This window comes from Arachis hypogaea, chromosome 19 (genome assembly GCF_003086295.3).
Source record: "Arachis hypogaea cultivar Tifrunner chromosome 19, arahy.Tifrunner.gnm2.J5K5, whole genome shotgun sequence".
Classification (NCBI taxonomy): domain Eukaryota; kingdom Viridiplantae; phylum Streptophyta; class Magnoliopsida; order Fabales; family Fabaceae; genus Arachis; species Arachis hypogaea.
Window position 1 is genome coordinate 149,287,162 of NC_092054.1, and position 17,034 is coordinate 149,304,195.

The following is a 17,034-nucleotide window of genomic DNA, read 5'->3' on the forward strand; positions in this document are numbered from 1 at the left end:
TGGGAACTCCTCAAGCCACTCCAAACTGACCAAGATCCTATCAATGCGGCTACAAGATCGACCTCAGAACCATGTGAATTTCCGATCGGTCAACAGTAAATCTACTATCTGTAGGTCTTGCACCCATTCCTTAAAATCCTCCGACGATGCCGGTAAACTAACAGCGCCTTTCCTTTCCTCCACCCGTAGTATCTCATTGAAGTCTCCCATGAAACAAAATGGAACCTGACATAAACCTACAATGTAGCTTAACTCTTCCCACATCACCAGTTTCTCACTCCGAGCATGCGCACCATATACCAAGCAGAAAGCACATTTAAACTTATTTTTTGTCAGCAGACCTTCTACGCACAACCAACCATCCCCTTTATAACAGTTCGATCGTTTAAATAATAAATTATCCCACATTAACAATAAACCACCAAAGAAACCCACTGATTCCACAAACTCCCAATCCACCGTATCACAACCCCACAAGCGTGATACATCAAACTTAGTCACCACCTCCCTCTTAGTTTCGATCAAACCTAGCATATTCAACCTATACTTCTTCTTCAGTTCTTTCACCATGCTCAACTTTTCACACCCCCTAAGCCTCTAACATTCCAACAACTATAAATCATTTAACAGAATTTCTACACACCTTGGTATGTTGTTTGGGCCTGCTTCTCCTAGCTTTCTCCTTTTGTTTTGTCATCTTTCTTTTTGCTGCGATAGCTTCGTTTTGACTTTGGAGAATCGCCATGATATCTTCTTCATCGTCATAAAAAACCGCACCAGACTCCACTGCTAACTTCATCGTTTCCTTGTTTTCTGCTAACTGAACCCTCTGATCAGAAGTTAGGTTTGTGCTTTCAAATTCTGTCTCAGACCCAGCATCCTCCGTACCCTGTTTATTCACCTTGTCTTGACCCACGCCTTCATCTTCACCTTCTATCTCAGCCAAATAGGTCACCTTTCCCCGACCCAGCTTGGGTTGATCTTCATGCTCAGCCCACTCGCTTGCTTCACCAACCAACTCATCCACATCCGGTTCATCCTCAATACCTTCCATCCTATTTCGTGTCACCATGCTAGCTCCCTCACCATTGCACAGAACCAGAGCGTGACTACGTTCCTCCGAATCCCCGCCAGGCATGCAGTCAGCATCTCTCCTCGCCGCACCGGGACATGAGCAGTCGTCAGCTATGGTAGCTTGGTTGCCCTTCCCTTCCGCTGCATGATACACTGCGCAGCTTTGCCCATGGAGAGCTTCGTTGATTGAATCCTGCCTCTTCCTCAATCCAGATCCGTCAGTTTGCACCTGACCCGGCCCAGCCTCACAACTGCATTTTTGCAGCCCACGCATCAGACCCTGGCGGCTTGCATCTTGTGTTTGGACCCCGCCCAGCAAACCCTCCATCCTGCACCCTTCCCCCGGCCCAGCAGTTAGAGCGCACTTCTTCCCTGAACCGGATTCCTGAGCTCGCACCTGACCCGGCCCAGTATCCACTCTGCATCTTCGGTCCTGTTTGACGCCACACAGCAGACCCTGGCCCCTCTCTTGATGCGTCTGGACCCCATCAAATAATCCATCTAGCCCACTAACTTCCACTACCCCAATAGGTAGATGACCCAACAGATGACTACCTATGTTGCAAGCTTTGTGGGCCTCCCTCCTAAATGACTTCACATTCAGCTCAAGCCCACCGTGGCTTATTGTATCTAGATTTTTGGCCCCACTTCCCCTATCAACGCACATTTCTGTAACAGTTCTCTCAGATTCACTTTCCAAGCAATTCTCAAATCCCCCCAAATCAGCTTTCTCATTAAAACTGCCGATTTTGAGTGGATCTTTTTTCCGTTGCCTCTGCAAGGCCATTAAAGTGTCTTCATTGCATTCTTTTAAAAATAAATCTATTATTACCGTTGTACCCTTATTGTCACCATCGTCAATCGCCCGTGTCCTGATTAGGTCAGCTGCCGGATCCCAAACCGCCGCCTTCGACATCGTTACGCCGGCCTGTGAGATAGCGTTTTCACGCACTGGCTTCACGCTTGCATCGTCCAAAAAACATTCATTCCCATATATTTCGCGGCCTGTTTCCTTCACAAACACATCGAATCCACTGGTTCCAACCATGATATGAATCCATTCTTTAATCACATCAAAGACACAAGTATCGATTAACACTCGGCCAACACTGAAGGATAAGACCGACTTCGTCACCTCATCACACTTGATTATCTCTCCCCAGATGCCGCCTATCTTATTGAACGTCTCTAGTGACCAAACATGTAACGGCACTCCATGACATTCCAACCAAACTCTTCTGGTCTCACTACGTTCAGATTCCTCCCATCTCCATACACTGTAAAAGAATTGTAAGAAACTGTTCATTCTTAAGGTAAACGCTTCCTCTGCATTCTTTACAGAATCAAACACAAGTAGGGCTTTATATGCTCCAAGCTCCCTTACTTCAACAATCTGAGGGAAGTTCTTAACAATGGTTCTCCGTAACGCTTTGAAGTCAATGGCTCTTGTCGTGCCGTCTACTAAGCTCCTTAACAGCCAATCGAAATTCTCTTTTGCTACTGGCACTTCAACCTTCTTTGTCCAACCTTTACCTGGAGTGTCCTTGACAGGTGTTATCTCCTTAGTTTCTTCCACTCTTGTAGAACTTTCACCCTTCTGCAGTTGCCTGCTCTCCCCCTCAGTTCTTGCAAGGTCTCCCTTACGTGCCCCAGTGCTCTCTCCTCCCATAGCCCTTCTGTACTTGGCCTCGCCTACATTAATAATCTTACCCCTAATTCTTGTATGATGCATTTCATATATGGCCTTCATAGCTCCCCCTTTAGTCGTATATCTTATAAACGCAAACATGTACACAGTGCCATTTTTCATCTTCCGAGCTAGATAGATGTCATTGATTCGTCCTGTCCATTGGAATAAGTGAAATAATTCCTTTTTAGAAATATCATTCGGCAGATTGTTGACAAAAACGGAGAAAGAAATGTTTTCCAAACGTTGGTACTCTTCTCGATTCCAAACCATGGGATCTATTTTCTGGAAATTCCTAATTCTACCCCGCTCAATATTTCTCCCCTCTCTCTCTCTCTAACTCTCTCTCTCTCCTATCAAATATAACATTTGCCATTCGTTTACTTGTAAGATGCAAGCTATCAAAATTTTGAGATAAATATGATTGTTGCTTTCAGTAGTTTTATTAATCATATTTGTAGTTTTGAAGATTTTAGAAGTGATCTAAAAATGGTTCACACAAATAATGACATACACAATAAATATCTTATGGTAAATTCTAGTGATATAACCAATATAAATAATTTTTTTAATAGTTAAAAGGTGAAAAAGGACAATAAAAGAAAATTAAATCGTAAAACAAATAAAAGGAAAAATTGTTTTGGCAATTAACCAGCAACTCAGCAATTATACAGGCGCCGGTTTAAAAACCTAAACACCAAACACTTTCAAGTTTCAGTACTTATTCATTTTCTTTTCCTCTGCCACTGCATTTTTCTTTTTTCTTTTTTTATAATTATTAACTTATTCTCTATATCTTTACTTCCTTATTCACAGGTCAATGCAAGTAGGATTTGTTTTTGAAAAAAAAAAATCCTTATTTATACTCAATTGTATCACATTATGCCGAATGTGTTGTAAGAATGAAGAAACAGACACACCTGCTCAAGGATTGTCCCTGGGCTCAGCTTTTCTGATTAAAATGTTGCAAATGTCTTAATTAGTCACCAAAAGTTCTGATTAAAAAAAGGTTACCAATGTAGATGCATGTTGCTCCCTTTAATGCAAAATGCTCTATTAATATAATTGTGTGATAAGGGAGATAATGACACAGCTTAAGTTCCTAGTTAAAGCACTACCCTATGGACTTCACAGTTCACATATTAAAGCTCTAACCATAGAAGCACTATACATCACATCATCATTCCTGAGAAGTTTACAACCCCTTGGATTTTGGGGACGTATAGCCAATCTACATTGAATTGACTAAGGTGGAGATAGCATCAACAATTTTCTATCATAGCAGAAGGTTAAAAAAACAAGTATTAAAAATAACAAATAAAAAATGGAACCATCCTAAGCCTTCCATGTGATCTCTTTCTGTGTGAAACAAGCACCGTGCCTCTCTATACAGGTTGCAACCTCCACCTTCCATGAAATTCGGTCTTCCTATATTTGATTCAGAATAGCTTAAGCTGGAATCTCAACCTAGCTTCTTGCATTTCTTCCACCTTTTCGGCTAATTGCCTCGCACAACCGGCATGGCAACGTGTCAAGGCTCGCTGCTCGAGTTTTTATATAGTTTCCAAGTATGCCACACCGTCTCCATGCGTGGTATTCCGCATAGGCTACTGGGTTGTTAGCTACAGACTTCACATATGAAGCCAACTCTTCGAATGAGCTGAACTTTCTGCCATCTATTATTGAATGTGGAGGAACAAAATCCATGACGTTTGGAGCACCAAAATAGATAGGAACTGCGCCAGAGTCCAAGGCATAAAACAACTTCTCCGTCACATAGCTCTCGGTCCAAGTGTTCTCAATTGCAAGAACAAACTTGTAATGAGACATGGCACAATGTAAGTGATCCCACCATTTTGGAGCTAAATTGGCATCATTCGCGCACTCGGGGTACATAGAAAGAGCCATGTCTGGACCGCCAACATTATTTAAGCACTTTCCAAATGAGTGGTGAGGCAGCAACTTGAGGAGTTTCTTCGCAATTGTGTTCCTCTGAGAAAGGCATCTTGATGAGGACCAATATACGAGTACATCCTACAAATGATAAATTCAGATAAGTTATAGTGCAAGAAACTTTCTTTTGTTATCTGTCATTCTAAGCCTTTTTTTACTAGCTTACATTGTTTTTATTATTGGAGATGTGATAGTTTCGACCATTGTGGAATAGCGCACCAGCATAGGTTGCCTGTACATTGTCTCCGGCATGATAACTAATAAAAATTTCCTCTAGACCTGATCTCTTCCGGCCAGCTTCAAGATCCATGTATACGCGAAGTGGTTCTCCCACACGTCGCTGAAATTAATAACACAATGTATATTGTTCGCCAGATAATCTTAAAATCCTTTGGCTCTAACATAGTAAAGATCGAATATGCAAAACAACCATGCATGCGAGCGCACACACACACACATGTTGACATAGAAAACAAGATTAAGGAGATGCTGGAATCTCAGACAGATTATAATATGGAATCCACATTTAAACTTTGTCTTCTTTTATATTTATTTTCTTGATGTTGTTCCACCTCCATCAAACAACCTCTCCTAGTGGGACAACACTTTGTTGTTGTTGTTGGTACTAATATCAAATATCAACCATTATACGAAAAATCCATATTAGACGATAGCTATATGAAAACTCAATACAGAGTCACTGAACCCCAGTTTTCAAAGCTAAATTTACAATCTCAACTGCAGTATCTATTAACACTATCCTGACACAGAACATCTCACTCTTCCAGATTATACCAACTTGTGAAGATGACAACACTGTTTAGTAAATAATTTATCCATCAAGCTATTGGTGCCTAAAAAACGAAAGAATCTTCCCAATAGCAGTGTGTGCTCCTTATAGTTACAGATCAAAGGTTCTCCGTCTGCCAAAAACGACACTTCTCCCTGTCACCTTATTATTATTTTGTAAACAATGACTAGTTGTAAACTACAGCATAATCACATTCTACGATTCATAAATAGCACCACGGTTGTCTTATGAATTCTTGAGAAAAAGATTAGTTTAGTTTCAGTAAAACAGAAAACTGACAATCAATGCAAATTAAGCAAAGCCACTAAAAGCCAGCATATCCAGTAACTATCCTTCTCCACCAACATCATGAGTCAACATCAAATTCAAGATGATTGATTCTCAAACAAACCAAAAAAGTTTTATAACACCTTAGGAGATTCTCGCCCTCTAATTGACTATTGATTCAGCAACCAAAAATGAAATAACAAGTAAAACTTCCTAAACCCTAACAAGGGAAGATTACAAATCAAGGATCTTGGATTAAACTAGCAGTAATGGCATGGCAAAAACAAATGACACTCATCCACAAGACACACCAAGCAGCATTGTCAAATCAATCACATCAATCAAAATGCAGAGAGTGAAGAAAACTAGCCAAGTAAACAAGCACACCCACTTACATTTGCACCTAATCTAAAGAAAAACAACGATAAAAAACGAAACTTTAGAACCCAGAAACGCACCTGAAGAGGAGGGGTGGTAGTTTCGAACAACAAAGCATCAGGCTTGTCAGCAAGAACGTTGGATTTGGTCCACAAGCAGCTCAACCCACAATCGCAAGAGTAGAGATTATCCAAATTATCAGGAATCCAAGTCCACCCTTTAACCAAAACACTCACATGATTCATCTTCAAACCCTTACACTTACCGAACCCTTGCAAAGCTGCATCCTTTGACTGATTCAGCGCCAACCCATTACCCCATTTCTCCCTGAACCGCTGGCACCCCACCTTCGAGTCCCACCTCCTGAACGCTCCCACCAGATCGGTGAATGGCTCCGATGCGGCGGCGCCGGGAGTGAATCGAGCGCTTCTACTGGTGGTGGTGGTGGTGATAGGGGAGAGGGAGGAGGGGAAGTGGAAGAAGCCGGAGAAGAAGAAGAGGAAGAAGATGAAGAGGAGCATGATGGAGATGGTGATGGTGATGTTGATGGGTTTGGGTGGCACCAGCAGCATGGTGTTAATGGTGTTACGTCTCTGCTGGTGAGAGCTTGTGTTTTGGTCTCTCTCTCTCTCTCTCTCTCTCTCTCTCTTCTAATTTCTACGTCTCTGAAACGGGTTTGATTTCTTTGTCTCTACGCATTTGGTCTCCTTACTTAATTGAGATCTAAGAAGCAAGAAATGGCATATATGAAATTTCATAAATGCTAGTCAGATGTCTACTTAAATTTATAATACTTTTTAATATAAAAAATATAGACTAAACTGACAATTTAGTCTTTGCTTATTTTAATATCAGACTAATTAGAAGAAAAAATAAATATCAATAACAGTTTTTACAATAACAAACCGTGAATGGATTATATCTTTTTGTTTATAAATAACACGAAATCATATGAAAGAGTGAAAAGAGTTCACGTTAATGTTACAAAAAATAGAATTTTATAGTGTTTTGGAGATGCTATTTTAAACAAATACAATACATAAAATATATATTGTATTGACAATATGTAATTTGTGTATTGTAATTTAATATTAAAATAATATAATATACAGTCTGTATATTATTTTTATAAATTAAAAAAAGTTTGATCTGATAATTCATATTCTGTAAATTTATAGCCTCTAGAATTTTATAAAACACCATAACTTCCAATATTAAAAGATTACACCAATTTTTATTCAATATCCACAAAATTAATCACAAAATATGTCATGTTGTCTTTACATAAATTCGAAACCATCAATAATTACTTTTTATTTATCATGAACTCTGACAAAGCAAATGAAATTTTGTGCAAAAGTTATTATCTCTTTGACGATTTTCTATAAACAAACACGACATTGTAGTTAAATGTACATAAAAATAGAGAACATGATAGTTTTTTAGGAATTAATTTGTCTGACATCAAAATTATTAGAGTCCCAATTGATATTTTTAAAACTAATAATAAAAGAAGAGAAAAATAAAAAAATCAATAATAATTTATATTAGAGGAATGTTACACATACAAGTCTTTTTGACTTACAAGTCTTACAAGTTGGCACAAGTCCAACAAAATACACGCATTACACTTTCACATTCAAGAGTAAATAAACGCACGTTATTCAACAACTTCTTGTTTCCAAAGCACACTACTCACCATGCATTATGAACAACTCTTCTTCTTCTTCTTCCATGAAAACGAGTTTCTTGTCAAATTTGAAGATAATAAAACTTCAGAAATATACGCAAACGATTACAGAAATACACCCAAACGATTACAGAAATACACCCAAAGGATTTAAGAAATACACCCAAAATTCGTTGAAGTATACCTTATGTATAATTCAGAACTCTTTCTCTTTCTCCTCCTCATCTTCTACTTCTTCTTCAAAAACGATTTCAGAGCTTGATGTCAAAAAACAATGGAAGTCGAGAATAACGAAAAAAAACAGAGATAAAAGCACGTAAATGAAGAAGGAGAAAGAGAAGTCAAGAAACGAAAGAAAAGAAAAAAAAAGAAGAGGAAGAAGAACGTGCAGCAAGAAGAAAAAGAAGAAGGTGCAGTGAAAATGTGTAATACGGTTCGAAGCGCGTTAATATTTTTTTTGTGACTGAAATAAATTAAACAAAGAAAAACAAAACAAACAAAACAAGGAACTGCCTAAATAGAGGGATAGTCCCATTTAAGACTACTCTTAAACTCCTCCCAAGGTGAAAGAAGCTCCACATGCGAAAGTTGTAACTTCATCGCCATCTTTGCCATAGTATCTGCCACCGTGTTTGCATCTCTCATAATCAAACGAAAGTCAACCCGCCAATTCCAATGCATGATATCTCTTATTTTGAGCACCAGTGGATCAATAAACCCAAAACCATCTTGAGTAACAAGATTAAATGACTTGTAAAGATTTGTATAAAAAAATGTTTGTACATTGATAATTTTTCTTTATGTTATTATATTTTAGTTTGTCGTAATCATAATTGTTAAAATCGAATTAGATTGACCCATTTAACTAAAAAATTAATAAATTAAATTCTAAATCGGTTCGTTCTAGTATTCTGACTGTTAAAAAAATCGATTAAAACCAAATTAAATTGATCAAAACCGATGCGAACAGAAGTTGAACCGCAAATCAACCTGCACATAATGATATCATACTGACTTCAACGTATGGGTTGTTGGAATTAACAAAAGAAAGCTTTTGCTCAAGTTAAAACTTAGATCCTTATATATGTACAATAAGTGCTTTTCATTATATTTGATTTTTTAAAATATATAACCATATATGAATTAAATTATATTTTTAAAAATTATATTTATTAATTATAATTTAAACAATTCAATTCATAATCTATTTCTTAAACTAATAAATCAATAATCTGATCGGTTTATAATCATTAATTTTGACAACTATGTTCCTAATCACTCTATGGATCTTTATATTATTTACAAAGTCCACTTACAATCCGATATCTACAACTACAAGTTATTAAGTAGGTAATTATTTTAACTTGAATAATTTTCAGTGGTTAGTTTTTATACCTTTTGGGGTAGGCTTTAATTTTTTCTTATTTTTTGTCAGGCTATTTTCTGTTCAGAATTTTTTATTGCTTTAGAACTTAGACTTTCTTTTGTTTTCGGTCAACTGAAATCAGAGTTTCTACTTTCTACCAGGTAAGTTGGTTGACAACATTTTTTTTTTTTTTTTTTGGTCAGTGGATTGGACAACCCCCAATCCTAGGTACCCCAATGGATTGGACAACCCCCAATCCTAAGTACACTCACACACCTACACATTCCTCACACACTTACCATATTTTCTCCTTGATTGCAACTGGTCGGATTTGAACCTGCGATCCTTGAGGTGAGGACGGAGAGACATGCTATGTGAGCTAAGGCTCATTGGCGGTTGACAACATGTCTCTTCTTTTTTTATTAATTTTTTGTCAGGACTCAGGAGGAAGGGAGGAACTGTCACTGTATATCACAATATTTTTAGGGATATTTGGGTAAAGAATTCTGGGTGTTGGTCGGTCCATTATGTATGTAATTTGGGTATTTGATTAGTGAGATCTTCTTTTTTGGACCTTATTTTCAGGGATTTAGGGTTAGTATAATAATTGGCCCATTAAGCAACATTTTGTTGGGCTAAAAGCCTGAAATGGATCAGACCGAAAAGCATCCTAAAATGGATACGAGAGGCAAAAAATTCTATAATGATGGACCAGGACAAAAATAAATCTAATACTCTCACTAATAATTTGGTGACTTTAAATAATTTCAATTTGCCAATGAGCCTTAGCATATCTTCCCCTCCTCACTTCAAAGGTCTAGGGTTCAAATCCTACAGAATGCAATTGAAAAAAAATGTGATAAAATGTGTGAGGAGTGTGTGGATGTGTTGTGTACCTAGAATTGGGGTTGTCCAATCTACCGACAAAAAAAATAAAAAACTTCAATTTGATTTATATGAAATTCTCATTATATATTAGAATTTTTCTACTTATACACACTCCATAATCCATATACATCTAAATACAATGGACCCAAAATCACTTAGAGGGATGCCATTGACACTATAGTAGCCAGTAGAGAAGAGAATAAACCTTGATCCTGCAAGAGTAAAGAAGATGGAAAGGAGAATTATTGATTATAGCTATGGAGAAGTTTTTCTCTGCTCTTTCCCCTCTCATATTTCTTTATTCTTGATAACTAACTCTCTATAGAAAATTTTTTAAGTGTTCTCAGTGCAAATTTATACAGAATAAATTGGTTGAGAAAGTAAACTCTTTTATTTACTTTAAAATCATCTAAGGCCTAAGGGTATCAGAGAGAGTCTGGTACCATTCTTTCTACTAATCATTAACATCTCTTCACCCTCATGGCTTTCTTCCATTTATATTTATCATCCTTTTTTGGGTTTCTCCTCCTTGCCTGACTGGTAACATAATATATATTGCCACCCATATTTATTAAAGGGTAACATGTTTCTGTTTCTGTATAGAAGGAAAAATAATCAACTTTATTGTTGTACTAGTAATCAACAAAATGGAAGAAGAAAATGAAAAGTGAGCAAGGAATAGAAAAGAAGTGCAGTAGTCAAATTCAGGAATTCCTCCCCATCACATGGTATTATTAATGGATTAACCATCCATGCATGCAAGCTAGCTTTTTATCACTACATTCCTCAAAAAAAGGTACTAAAAACATGATCATATAAATAAAAAAGACAAGGCTGGAACCTTTCTGGTGAAACAGGGTTATGTACAGCCACATCAAGGCTTTACAATTGAGATGACTGTTATTAGTCATTGATGCCACAAAAAGGGCAATTGCAGCATATTTGTTTTTTTCTTCTTGGGATCTAAAAAGGCCTTATACACAACCAACTTCAAATACCAAAAACTTCTTTTTCCCTTTTTTCTTTTAGTTTTTGGCTACTAATATTGAAAGACTGGGACAAAAAAAGAGATGTGAGATATATGTTGCTGCACTGGCTCAATGGAAGCCTCCTCCGGCGGCAGTTGCGGCCTTGGCCAAATCCGGCGGCGGTGATGGTAGCAGGATTATGGATAATATGCCACTTGCTGCTGCTGCCACTGCTCCCACCACAAATGCTGGCAAGTTTCCACCACCAAACAGAGCATCCCATGGTCCACTAGTTACAGAAATCACCATCTATACACATAATAATATATAACAAACAAATTAGTCAATTATTCAGACTAACTAATATTTTTTTTTAACATATAAAAAAGAAGTACTAATAAGGTCAAAAATCTTATGAATATTTAATGCTAACCTGAGGTATGACAATTGCAAGATTGAGAACTCCTAGAGATAACCCTGAAATGATTTCGAAACAATAACAATAGGTTAAGCTTATGGATCTTAGTTTAGTATTGGTCTATATGATTATAGACCTCCAAATTTTCAAACTAAAAGGGTTTGATTTGTCTTTTACCTTGTCCTGCTCCTGTGGAGGTAGAGAATATAGATGCTAGAGCAAAGGGTATGCTGTAAGTAATCTGTGACACATGCACAATAATAAAGAATGTTAGCTTATTACTTTGTTGTTGTTATGATTTGCAGAAGCATAAAGTTTCTAAACTTTTTCTTTAGTTGTTTTTTGGTTATGTTCTTTTAAATTTGAATGAATTAAGTACCTAAACTATGGATTATTAGAAGTTTAATGGTATCTTTTATTTAATTGCAGAGATCAAAATCAGGGTAAGGAATATTAGCCACTCTATTAATTTAATAATCAAAACTAGTCACAGTAATAAACAAATCCCTGCAAACACATGTTAACAATTGTCTTTTACTTCTTTATGGTCCTGTTTAATTAAAATTGTCTTTGACAATTCAAACAAACACTCAAAGCCAAGAACACAATTTGTTTTATTTAACAGGTAAAGTTCAAATAAAGTCTGTGTAACATAAAAAAAACAACAGTCACACGCCTTAATCAAACCGATACCGAATTTTTTTTGTTTTTAATGGGGAAGGCCAAGCTTCTGCACAACACTTCCCATAAAAGACAAGAAAAACTGAAAAAAAAAAGATCTTTTGAGATTATAAAATTTTAAAAAAAATCACATGCCTCTCATTCACATGCTCTTCATTCATGCATGGCCACCCCTCAATTCTATTTTGAAACAAAATTAGTAGGTAAAGTATTCTAACTTTTCCCTTTCATATTCCTCTGAAACGGATATTATTAGGAACATGTCAATGTTTCTCTCACCCCCACCCAAAATAAATTAATTCCCTTAATTATTCAAAATAAAACCCAATCATCATATTTTAAGAATTTAGCAAATGATTATGGTAAAAGTACTCTTTAAATATTCAAAAGTAGTCAAAACTATTTTTTATGCCCAAAACTACACATACATTTTCAATCAAAATCTATATTAATATCATAAATTTAATTTCTTTTCCCATTAAACAAAATAAATATTTGAAAATAAAAAAAGCGAAATAAATAAGAATAAATGGTTATTGGTTTTACTCACCGCAAGGGGAATTCCAAGAACGGAGAAGAGAGCCAAAGCGCCGGCCTTAACGTGTCCGGGCGGCGGAAGAGGGTCGTGTGATCCAGGGGCGAAATGGCGCGAGTGCTCGGCTTGCTTGGTAACCAAAACCGTCATTGCAAGACAAATTGCAAGAATGAAGTTCACGATTCCCCAAAGCCTCTTAACTCCACCAACTGCACGCGCCAAAATCTCCACCCCAACGACGCCGCTCCGAGCACCAGCGAGTTCAACATCAACCCTAAGGCTCCGGCGCGTACTCCCATATCGTATGCCTTACCAACACCAACCGTTCCGCCATACACTTCTCTCCCCATCCAATCGGTGTCGAACAGCAAGAACGGGAACCACGCGATCCAATTCAGACACGTCACCAGCAACAAGATCCACATCGGCCTCTTCAATTCGCGGAACGCGCCGGACAATTCTCCGAAGCACGGCATGCCGTGTGATTTGCCTTCGTCCTCGGCGTCCGCCGCAGTTGATTTCTCTGGCGAGAGTGGTTTCTCTTTGACGTATATCGACGCCGCCGTGGCTAAGGTTAGCAACATCGCGATTGAGAGGAAGAAACAGCTCTTGAGATTTGCACAGTATACATCACATGCTTTCGTTTTTGTGAACGGAAAGATATGATGGAGACCGCTGTAGGAACCGGCGGCGTATCCTAGGACGTTTCCCACCGCCATGAAAAACGAGAAGCCAGCGTTAGCCGTCCGCGTTTTCCGTTGGTCTCCAGCAGCGAGGTCGGCGAGGAGTGCCCGGCATGGACCTTGAAGCATGTTGTTCGCCACGTCGAGAATCCAGAACCCGACCACGAAGATGGCTATGGCGCGCGGGCGGGCCTTCTTCTCGAGCGAGTCACCAAACATGTGTCCCATGTCAGCAGCGTAGCCTATAAGGAACACTGCGATGGCAACCGCTAAAGCGCCGGCAGCAATGAAGGGCCGCCGGCGTCCAAACCGTGACGTGCAGCGGTCACTATGGTAGCCTACTATAGGCTGCACGAGCATCCCACTTATTGGGCCGCAGAGCCAGATATAAGCAGCCCAAGTGTGTGGAATACCAAGCAGCTGAACGTACGGAGTCAGCAAAGAGAGCTGTAAAGCCCATCCAAACTGAACACCTGCAGCAATAGACGCCACAACGATGATCTTACGTAAAGGACTTGGTTCCGGTGGTAGTTCAGGCTGGTTCTCTAAGTGAAGAGAATTAGGCTTAGAAGGATTGTGATTGTGTTTGGTGGAGGAAAGGGACTCCATTGTGCTTTTAAAAGAACTTCAATTCAAGGAGTGTATGTATTTGTGAAATTTGTGTGTTTTGGTGTGGAGTTGAGGGGAAGGTGTGTAAGGGGTTTTTATAATAGAAGAGGGAGGGAGGGAGAAAGGGTATGTTTAGTTGCATGTAATGGAGAGAGAATCTTTGAGAACAGTACTGTGTTGTGTTGGCTGTGTATGTGAGAGAGAGAGAGAGAGAGGATACGGTAAATAGAAAAGTAGTAGCAGTTGTATTTTGAGAGCTTTAAGGGGCTTATCCGTTTGAGTTAATTAAAGGTGATTATGGCGTGGACTTGTATGGAAGCTAAGGGGTTCAATTAATGGGGGTTTTCTCGTTCCATGCGACTAAGTACCATCATAATCTATCTTTTAGTCCGTTATTATCTAAAAAAAATCTATATATAATAATTATCTTTTAGATATTATATATCTTTTAATTTTTCTTCATATATTTAAATTTTAAAATTATATGTTCTTAAACTTAGAATATTAAAACAAGACACAGAAAATTTTAAATTTAATAAAATAAAAATAAATATAATAAACTAAAATTAAACTCTAATCAATTTAAAATCAAAATAATATTATCAAAATCAATTTTTTTCAATTCTAAATCTTGTATATAATTATTTAATAATACTAATTAACACAATTATTTAATTTTATTTGGGGATTCAATTAATGTGGGTTTCCTCGTTTTAGATTGTTGCTGTATATTGGATTTGTCTTCCTATGGTCTATGGAAGACAGGACAGGAGCCAGCTAAGGTTACTACTTGCCTTGTTCTCGCTTTTTTTTTAAGGATTTATTTATCTTCTGCATTAAGAACACAAATTAAAATTAGAAAAAAATAATTAAAAATTAATTTAATATATTTATTTTATATTTATTTAAAATTAAATCTTTCACTAGTAATAAATTTATTATTTGTCTTAAGAACACATGTTAGTTAGTTTTTTTTTTATTTCTTTAACTTTTACTTCTTTAAGTTTAACACACAAAATATCCCTCTAAAGCCTGATGTTATGTACAAAACAGAAAGAAAAAAAAGTTTGGTATTTTAAGGAGCATTATGGGATTATTTTTTTATTTTAATTTTGTATGCAATTAATAATCACGAGTTTCAAGAATTATTATTAGAACAGGATTGAAACTCAATAATATTAATAAGACGGACCCAGCACAGTAAATGCTTTTTGTTGCTAGCTAGATGTTTTAATTGGACCATTGAGGTAATTATTATGAGTGTTAGAGTAAGAGTCAACGTATAGTATATATATATATATATGAATAATGGTAGAATTGTAATAGGAAAAAAAATAAATTTGTAAGGGGAGCCACTGAGATAAAACGCTGAAAATGTCTTTTTATAAAGATATTTTTTAATAATTAAAAATTAATACATATAATTAATTAAATCGTGTTATTTTTATTAAAATTATATTAGATAAATTGATTTGATCGAAAAATAATAAATTAAATTTTAAATTGGTTTAAATTAATATTATTTTTTATAGACTCTATTATAAAAAATTACTAAAATATTTTTATTATATATATTAATTTTGAGAATCTGAAATTTTAGTTCTTTATTTTTCTATCGTAGGGTTAGAATTTAAAATTTTTAAAATTAATATATATATAAAATAAGAGTATTTTAATTATTTTCTATAATAAAGATATTGTAGTTATTTTTTATAAAAAAAAATAATATTAATTTAGACCAGTTTAAGATTTGATTAATTATTTTTTTGGTTAAATCAATTTATCTAGCCTAATTTTAACAAAAATAATATAATTTAATCGATTATATATGTTAAATTTTAGTTACTGAAAAACATCTTTAAAAAAAGATGTTTTAGACATCTTTATCTGAATAACTTCCAATTGTAAATGTAGCTAGGTAATCGATTAAAAACACGATTATAGGGTGCTATTGTTGATAAGGAAGTATGATTAAATTATCAGGTATTAAATGCTTTAACTAGATAAGGTGCGTGGGAATGTCATTTGAATTTAATTGATGCTGCTCGTCTAAGTTGAGTATAGAGGAAAAGAGAATTAAACACATTCCAGATTATTCATGTAATATATTTGCTAGCATGTACGTATTTCAGTAATAAGGATTATGTAACAAACAGTAAAGTACATTTAATTATAGGTGCTTGAATAATTACGAAATTTAATGGTTTACATCACTTTTTGTTCCTCTGTTCCTTGAGTAGTCTCATACTATTCAGACAAATTATGTTTTGCACAATAAATTCAAGTATTCTGTATTCAGGATCAAATAAATTATACCGTGCATATACAGAGCATAGTACGTAGTACTTTTTTAAGTGGATTAAAATATACAATAAATATATAGCAATATATAGTAATACAATATATTTTGAAAGTTTAAATGCTTAATACCCCAATTTGTAATTGAACTTAAATAAAAACAATTTTAATGAGATATTTTTTTAGTATCAATTTTGATTTTTATCATAATTTAATTGATTTGAAATTAAAATTTATATTGAACATAATCTTTGAAATAATACTGAATTAATAAAGAGATATTGTATTATTTAAAAAAATAATAATAAAATATTATTATTTATATATCTATTAAATTTATTAAATGAATATTATAATCTTAAATTAAATTAAACTAAATATTAGAATAATAAATTTTATATTAAATTTTAAATTAATTTTTATAATATATAATTTTATAAATATTTATATAATATTATGTAAAATCTAAAATAAAATAAAATTAAAACTAAAGATTAGAAATGTTCTAAACAACCATGACAAGTAAAAAACTACTTTAATATTATTAGGGACTAATAATTAATTATATTTGGTGTAATAAGTTAGGTAATGTTAGGTGGATAAAAAAATAGTCAGAATTTACTTTATTTAGTATTAATTAATTATCGCAACAATTAATAAATACTAAATAAGGCAAATTATGACTGTTTTTGACTGATTTTTCTTAGTTACCAAACATTTCCGCTAAT

The 17,034-nt window shown here is 35.4% G+C and overlaps 1 protein-coding gene and 1 pseudogene across 1 annotated transcript; both read right to left on the reverse strand.

Annotated features, from left to right (window-relative positions):
• Positions 1 to 3,790: 3,790 nt before the first annotated feature.
• LOC112776158 (alpha-(1,4)-fucosyltransferase) lies at positions 3,791 to 6,957 on the reverse strand. Its single transcript, XM_025820191.3, has 3 exons — positions 6,251 to 6,957; positions 4,881 to 5,054; positions 3,791 to 4,795 (listed from the first exon to the last, which is right to left on the reverse strand). Exons 1-3 carry the CDS (start codon positions 6,740 to 6,742, stop codon positions 4,229 to 4,231), a joined length of 1,233 nt encoding a protein of 410 aa, XP_025675976.1. The 5' UTR covers positions 6,743 to 6,957; the 3' UTR covers positions 3,791 to 4,228.
• A 3,852-nt stretch (positions 6,958 to 10,809) lies between these two features.
• On the reverse strand, positions 10,810 to 14,203 carry LOC112776762 (sucrose transport protein-like; annotated as a pseudogene).
• Between the last annotated feature and the right edge of the window lie 2,831 nt (positions 14,204 to 17,034).